The sequence below is a fragment of the Phoenix dactylifera genome, chromosome 8 (assembly GCF_051530095.1).
Source record: "Phoenix dactylifera cultivar Ajwa chromosome 8, Ajwa_hap1_PhDact_Kaust_v1.1, whole genome shotgun sequence".
Classification (NCBI taxonomy): domain Eukaryota; kingdom Viridiplantae; phylum Streptophyta; class Magnoliopsida; order Arecales; family Arecaceae; genus Phoenix; species Phoenix dactylifera.
Window position 1 is genome coordinate 26,544,833 of NC_143197.1, and position 8,051 is coordinate 26,552,883.

General features: G+C 38.1%; 1 protein-coding gene and 3 non-coding genes across 4 annotated transcripts; all 4 read right to left on the bottom strand.

Annotated features, from left to right (window-relative positions):
- Nucleotides 1-800: 800 nt before the first annotated feature.
- Nucleotides 801-1,457, bottom strand: LOC148702783 (uncharacterized). The gene has a single exon (XM_088702135.1). It carries the CDS (start codon nucleotides 1,455-1,457, stop codon nucleotides 801-803), a length of 657 nt encoding a protein of 218 aa, XP_088558261.1.
- Nucleotides 1,458-4,581: 3,124 nt separating this feature from the next.
- Nucleotides 4,582-4,670, bottom strand: LOC113462854 (small nucleolar RNA Z102/R77). The gene has a single exon (XR_003386086.3). It is a non-coding gene; the product is annotated as a small nucleolar RNA Z102/R77 (small nucleolar RNA).
- Nucleotides 4,671-4,787: 117 nt separating this feature from the next.
- LOC113462852 (small nucleolar RNA Z101) lies at nucleotides 4,788-4,877 on the bottom strand. The gene has a single exon (XR_003386084.1). It is a non-coding gene; the product is annotated as a small nucleolar RNA Z101 (small nucleolar RNA).
- A 119-nt stretch (nucleotides 4,878-4,996) lies between these two features.
- Nucleotides 4,997-5,087, bottom strand: LOC113462853 (small nucleolar RNA Z101). Its single transcript, XR_003386085.1, has one exon. It is a non-coding gene; the product is annotated as a small nucleolar RNA Z101 (small nucleolar RNA).
- Between the last annotated feature and the right edge of the window lie 2,964 nt (nucleotides 5,088-8,051).

Genomic DNA, 8,051 nt, shown 5'->3' on the forward strand with positions numbered 1-8,051 from the left:
TGTTGCACTCACCATTCTCGCATAGCGAGGGAACAGGTTTTTTAAAGAAGAGAGGTTCGCTTGAGTTGTTTTTGTAAGTTTCAATCATTAAGGTCATGGAGGAAATTAGGGCACAACATGCTTTATTTCTTGTAAGTTTACAATTAGCTCTCTCTCTTTAATATTTTAGAGAAAAACCAGAGAATAAATCAACTAGCGAGAGCATCTTTCATCTCTTTCCATGAACAAAAGTTTTTTTTTTTTGACAAAAAACTAAAAGATATAATCCCAAATATTTTTTCATGGTTGGCGGGATTAAAGATCTGCAATCACTAATCAAATACCTAAAAAATGCCTCTGCTGTGATTCTCGAATAAAAGTACAACAAATTAACTAAAGCTCAACATATTTTGTTATAATCGTGCTCACTTTGACGTACCGGTGTGGCTGTGTTTGTCGAATAAAAGTATGACAAATTAACTAATACTCAACATTGTTTGTTATATTCTTGTTCATTTTGACGTACCTGTGTGTGAATTAGATGCCTTTGCTCATGATGAAGCTACTGCACATCATGATAATCTAGGTAACAACAAATCTAGTTTAATGGTCACCAAATCTAGCTTATCTAACAAGAAATTTCCATCACTAAAACTGAAGAGAAAAAGGCCGTTACCAAGAACAAAACAAAAAGAATATATTGAATATTAATAAGAACATGAAGGAGACGACGTCGAGGAAGAAAAAGTAAGTTGCTTAATGAGTGAGGATGAAAGAAGAAATAATAGCCTCTTTTTTTTTTTTTTGCTAGACCGAATGAACTATACAATACGTGTATGGATGCACCCAATAAAATCGGATAACAAAATATCACGGAGCTCCCGAGGCAACTCTCCATCCCCTGCCCATAGGGTACTACCGGCAAGGTTAGCCACATACATAGCCACCCAATCCATAGCCCCGTTGGCTTCTCTAAACACATGCTTCGCCTGGACCACCCCTCTGTCCGTCATCATCATCCAGATATTGCGAATCAAGGGATGGTCGGCAGCACCGACCGTCTGACCCCCCTGGATCCAACTGATGATCGTAGTCAAGTCACCCTCCAAAATGACTGAATTAGCTGATAGCACACGCTGAGCGTGTCGAAGATCCGCCCAGGCAGCTCTCAGCTCCGCTTCAGGAACCGTGCAGTCAAATAACTGACAGCCTGCCGCCGCTACGACCTTGGAGTTCGGGTTTCTAATAACGAAACCCGCTCCACCCTTTGTGCCACCATCCAGCACCGATCCATCAAAATTGACCTTGAGGAAGCTTGGGGGTGGGGGTTCCCAGGTAAAAAACACCGTACGAGAAGCTGTCGCGGCAGAGTGGGAGCCCCAAATATTCCGAGCTATCAAAAGTCTTACTAAAGAGGAAACACAACCAATCTCTGCCGCCTGCGCCCGGGCGCTCTCCGCCACGAGCCTAGGTGACATGTTTTGCTCGCTAAAGGTTCGAGTATTCCTTGCCAGTCATATCTGGTATATTGTGCAGGTCGCTCTAACCGCCTCTTGGCGTGTCAATGGGTTGCCCGACCACCAATGGATGGTCCGTAAGAACTGGTCTTCGTGAGACCAACCCTCTCGTAGCTGCCCCGCCGCACGCCACGTCGCCCTCGCCCATGTGCACTGAAACAGTGCATGGTCCACCGACTCATCGACTCCGCATACCCTGCACTCAGAGGGCAGCCTCAGTCCCCGTCCGCTAAGTATTGCTCTCGTCGGAAGCCGATTCCAAACGGCCTTCCATAAGAACAGTGCGATCCTCGAATGGAGGCCTAGGCACCAGACTCAGGCACACTCCGGACCCGGCTCATGCTCCGGCCGGAGCACCCGGGAGAGCTCCCCCACCCTCACACCGATCCTACAAAAACTGAGCTCCCTACTAGCTTATTATAGCTGAGGATGTTCGATCAATGACTTCTAGAAGGAAACTACTAATTTATTTAGTTTTATTTGATCAAAACTGAACATCTGGGTACTCTTATCTTTCTCTCTCAAAAACAAAAATAAAATAAAATAAAACAATATTGCAGATCACCTCCAAACTCCAATTGCATAAATAATTCTTGATGCGGATTGCTAAATTGCAACCCACATTAAAAAATTTAAGTGTATAGGAGAAACTAAATTGCATGGATTGGAGATCTGCCACTAAATTGGCCTCATCTTGATATGTCATTCAGAAAGGAAAAAGGAGAGCTCAGCTAGGTCTTGGTTTAGAAAATGATCTGGGGATGAAATATCAAAGTGCCATATGCATATGCGAGAGTAAAAATATTTATGTGGCTTGCCTTTCATGATAAACTGAACACCAGGCAGATATTGGTGAAGAAATGTCTTAATATTTCATGCTGTCCTTTGTGTGGATCACAGACTGAATCAAATATCCACCTTTTCTCTTGCCACTTCTCCAAGAAGGTCTGGTCCCTGTTTAATAATTTGAATCTTAGAGATGGTGTTCCATCTCTACCCTCATTTTGGACTTATTGGTGGAAAAAGAAGACTCAAAAAGATTAGATTCAGCTTCTTTGTGCTTTATGCTGGTCAATATCAAAGGAGAGAAATGAAAAAAAAAAAAGAACAAACAACATTCCCCGAATCCAAAACATTTCTTATCAAAGAAAAAGCCATGATATTGAGAAGATTTCTGGAGCTTTTTGGAAGCTGGTTTAACTTCTGAAGCTTTTTCTCTCTCTTTTCTTCTATTTAAAAAAATTCAAACAGATCTTATATCTATGAGAACCCAACCCATACTGGGTAGATCTTAGAAACTTATATAGAGCCAAAGAACCCAAATAACATCTTCTGATTAGCCTTTTTGATGAAGTGCTTGGTTGTTAACATCCCTTAGAATTATGGAAGAAAAAAAAAAAGAAAAACTCCTTTCTCATAGCCTGCAAAACAGAATTCTCTGCTGAATATCCCCCAGTAAAAATACAATAGATTTGTTCACCAAAAAAAAGCAATAGATTTAAAGGATGATTACCAAATATGCTCACATAATGAGGCCTACTCGGACCAATCTAACGAGAGTTAATTACATATGCTTATTTCATGAAGGCTATAATGACAAACTCAATGAGACAGCAAGAGGGGAGGGCAAAAACTAGCCCATAGGTGCAACTAACTGAATGTTGCGGTTATGGTCGCCAAATGAAGCAGACCTTCTTCCATTCTTTGAAGAAAGAGTTTTGGAGATTCTAATTTTGTTGAAGACACCATATCTGCAACTTTTTGTTGTTTGCAGGCTGTGCTTGGAATGGGATCTTCTTCAGTTCAGGACAACTGAACACAGAAACATGTTCTAAAGAAGGGATATTGATTTCATAACAATATATGGTCTGTAACTTTGGCCCAATTTTCACCAGCTTCAGGGCGGCCTCTTTCAGCATATCTTTCTGCCTATCTTTCTTATGATGCCTTAGCAGATGAAAGAGCTCAGAAACGGACCATCCTCCCTAACAAAAGTCGTCCCCAATTGATCTCCAATCCATATAAGCTTATCCTTGTCTTCTCTTTCTGTTTCTGACACTACAGTGTGCCAATTTCATCCTCAGCATCACCAATCATTTGTTCTAATCAAATCATCAATTGATATTTCTTAGCAAATTAAAAAATCGATTATGTTTTAAACCAGATTATCTTTTTTATATATTGCTTATGCTTCAAAAACATTATTCTGACCATTATCTCTTTTACATAGAATTTGGATGCAAATTTCAGGGAAGGGAAAAGAAAATTTTGGGATAAGAAAAAGAACTCTCTCCTTGTCAGGATGAACATGAGAGAAGAGACAGGAAATTAGATTTTTAGTTAGATCTTGCTAGAGAAAGAAACGTCCCCTTCCCTTCTTTTGTGAGGGAAGAGTTCCTTTCCTTTCCCTTCAAATTTGAAAAAAATCTCATGTTCAACTTTCTTCTCTCCATTTCTCTCCATAACTGTTGTTTCATCCATTTTCCTCCTCTCCAAATCTCTCATTGCATTAAAACTTGAATAAATAAAATAGATTATATCCTAAAAAAAGCCAAATACATTAAAGTAACTAAATCATAATGAAAACCGTAAGCTTTTTTATTAAAATTTGGGAGAAGGTCTTCCTTTCTCTACTCGCATCAAAAAGAAAAAGGAAAACTGTAAGCTTTTTTTAAAAGTTTCAAATTTAAAAAATATAAATCAGTGAACCACGATGACAAAACTTATCAAACCTTCTTCCTACCAATAAAAACAAGCTTCCTCCTCTCCAAATCTCTCATTGCATTAAAACTTGAATAAATAACAGATTATATCCTAACGCAAAAGCCAATCAGATGAAAGTAACTAAATCATAATAAAAACTGTAAGCTTTTTGATTAAAATTTGGGAGAAGGTCTTCCTTCCTCTACTTGCATCAAAAAGAAAAAGGAAAACTGCAAGCTTTTTAACAGTTTCAAATTTAAAAAAAATATAACTCAGTGAACCATGATGACAAAACTTATGAAACCTCCTTCCTACAAATAAAAACAAAGTAATTTAATCAAAATATGAAATAAACAAAAATAACAGTGGGAAGGCCAAGAAGAGGTGGGATCAGATAGAGCTAATACAATGAAAGCCATCATCCCGGCTGTCAAACCAATAGGGACACTTGTCATGATCATCACCTCACCTACTCTTCATTGCCCCCCATGTACCATTCTCAAAACTCTATAATTAAAAAGAAGTTTAAATTGTAAACAACAACACATCGAATAAAAAAAACGTAAATAAATGGAAAAAACAATAAGATCAGGGCATCAGATCTCCTAGGTGATAGCATCAATGGAATAATTCAGACGCAAATTACCCATTTAATATGAGATTCCTCATCTGCCCACAAAATACTGATCCAAAGCAACTCTCCATCAAAACTCTATAATTAAAAAGAAGTTTAAACTGTAAACAACAACAACCCATCGAATAAAAAAAAACGTAAATAAATGGATAAAACAATAAGATCAGGGCATCAGATCTCCTAGGTGATAGCATCAATGGAATCATTCAGACGCAAATTACCCATTTAAATATGAGATTCCTCATTTGCCCGCAAAATACGGATCCAAAGCAACCCTCCACCAACACATAGAACTCCTAAAAGCTTTCAATAAAACGAGATCATGGAGTTCTGGTGACGGATTTAGAGTTTTGAAAAACAACAGGTATTGGATTTGGTAATCGAAGAATATCGGGGCAAAGAAAACAAGGATACCTCCAAAAGGCGGAGAAGACTAGGGCTTTTAGAGTTGGGGCATTGGGGTTTAGGGCTCTGGTAACGTACTTATATAGCCTCGAGGGGGCCAGAAAAATTAGGGTTTCTAGGCCGTCTTGAGAAATGAACCAGTCAAATTGTGCATAGGTTTGCTGAACCTGAACCGGTTCGTATGGCCGGTTCGTTACGGCCCATGGAAATGAATGGATACCAAGTCATAGGTTAATATGTTGATATTTGTTTTTTTTTGCCTTTAATATGAATTAGGATGAGAGGAAATCTGGTCAAAATCCAGATAATAGCAGGATTGGATTTGCTTCTTGATATCCAAAACTTGACTTCACCAACGCTTTCTATTGATTTATTGAGGATTTTCTAAAGCTCTCCTGCAATGTTATTATATAAATGATAGCCAAATGCAGTAACATTGGCACCCTTAAACTTACATTGATTTACCAAATTTTTTGATCTAAGAGAAATTCCTTTCCAACTTTTGTTATTTGTTTTAGGATTTGTTAGAGTCCACTGACTGGATCTGAATCTTTAGTAAAATAAAATAAAATAAAATGAAAAAAAAAACTTTGCTCATATAAACAAAATCCACTCTCATAAAATGTGTTAGGTTTAATTATATATTATGTAGTAACCACCATAGTTATATTGTTGTGATCACTGAATAAGTTGTTGTAAGTTGATATGACCATTTCCTACAGGATGTCATCTCTGGTAGCCTCCTCCTCATTATTTATCAAGTTAAAGGACTCGCATGGAGTGTGTGAGCCATTTTTTCTCACTAGCTTGTCATGGTATCAGAGCCGAAGATTTTCAGCCATAAAGCCCATGCCGGAGAATGCAACTGCCAAGGTTCATGCCTTCAAGCATCTGATGGAATCAGAGCGCAGCCATTAAAGGATTTCCTGCGGAGGTTGGAGATGGGGAGTTGCAGAGAAGAGAGCCAAGTAAGTGATTTTCTGCTACTGTTTCTTAACTTATAATTTTCCCAGAAGTCCAGAAAACATTGGAATTGTTTGGAAAGAAAGAGGGTGAAGTAAGGATGTGGTATCTTTATTTCAAGTGGGATTTGTTGCAAGAATGTTGTGAGTTGGGGGTAATTTATGTCCTGGATTTTTGGAATAATGAACAGTCTGGGGATTTACCCCTCTTGTCTTTTGTTTTTTGTAACTTCTGAATGAGATAACACTTATACAGATTTCGGAAGAAGAAATATCTTAATGATAATTTTATTATTTATTATTCTGTGTGTGGGTTGTCAGCTATTATGTTGGAAATTTGATTGGCTTAACATAGAATTGTGTTTGTAAAATAAGGTTTTTTGATTACCGGTGTGTTCCCTTCAGGCTTGCTTATATTTGTACTTGTGCTCAATATGGTCATTGATTTACTCATATACTTACTTCTCAGAGCTCCGTATATATCTGTTTGTAAATGTGCTAAATTTGATCTAAACAAATCTTTTGTGGGTATAAATCATAATCAATGCTAATAAGGAAGCATGCTGTTGATGCAAGAGTTCCTCATTTAAGAAGTAGTTGCCATTTCTTCATGTCAAAAAATTTCAGGTCATATGATAGAATGGTTTTTTTAACGGTTAAGAGTGCAACATATTATTTCATGAAGATTAAGCATCGTATTTCTGAGTCCCATGAATACCTGAGAAAAAGCTTAAGAAGGGTGCAAGTTTTCAGTATTTGGTGTTGCTGATGACAAGATGTTGAAAGTTTGTGACAGTAGATGATTTTGGTTGCCAAGCACGTCTTCTTTTTTTTTTTTTTATAAGAAACCAATGAAAAATATGAATAACAATAATCAAGACAAGAACACAAAGAAATGCAACAAAAATATCATCTAATAACCTCATAAAATAGGTTCCTCATTGGAAAAAAATCACGCATTGTGTTGAACACCCGCAAGTTTCATCATCATTCAAGACGTAAAAGATGAAAGGAAAGCAAAGCATGTAATAAACGATTACTACACGAGTACGAATACACCCAATAAAATCTAAAAACAAAATATCACGGAATGCCCATAGAGTACCGTCCGAATGGTTAGCCACATAAGCAGCCGCCCAATCTGCGGCTTCATTGGCCTTCTTAACTATCTCGAATCAGAGAGTGGTGCCCGCCCCCCCGCCCCCCACTCGGGCTTCCTGTATCCAACCTATCATTGTAGCGGAGTTGTTCTCCAAAATGATAAAGCTGGCCTGCAGGACGTGTCACGCAAATCGAAGACCCGCCCATACAGCTTGCAACTCAACACCAGGAACCGAGGAAGCAGTGGTGTTATAATCTATAAAGGTGATGGTTCTCCTGTACAGATGCCCAATGAGATAGCATTTCTATTAGTTGAATAATGAAATAAAACAGCAAAAGGGTGGCAATTCTTTCCTCATGTATCTCGGTGTCCTCTAAAGTAATGCTGGCGGCAACACAAACATATCTTTCATATGTTTCATACCATCATGTATTTTTCTTGAACACATAGTTTGATTAAAATGTCACAGAATCAATATTAACTGCAATTAGCATGACTGACCAAACTGTAACCTGTTGGAGTATGTTTTAAGCTTATGAGTGCCCAAAATAATGAACAGAAAACAGCAAATTACATCACACCACCCTTACATGATTTTATTTACTTCATAGCCTTTCTGTAGTGTAGGTAATATTATTCTTGTACTTCAACTGTGTTGGTGTTAAGACAAAAATCACCCATATATCCGGAGCAACTCCCTCAACCATTGCGACGCCAATCTACGACAAAGATGGTTGCTTGGATCTGCA

Excerpts from the sequence above, each read along its gene's own strand:
- LOC148702783 (XM_088702135.1), bottom strand. The coding sequence starts at position 1,457 with ATGTCACCTAGGCTCGTGGCGGAGAGCGCCCGGGCGCAGGCGGCAGAG.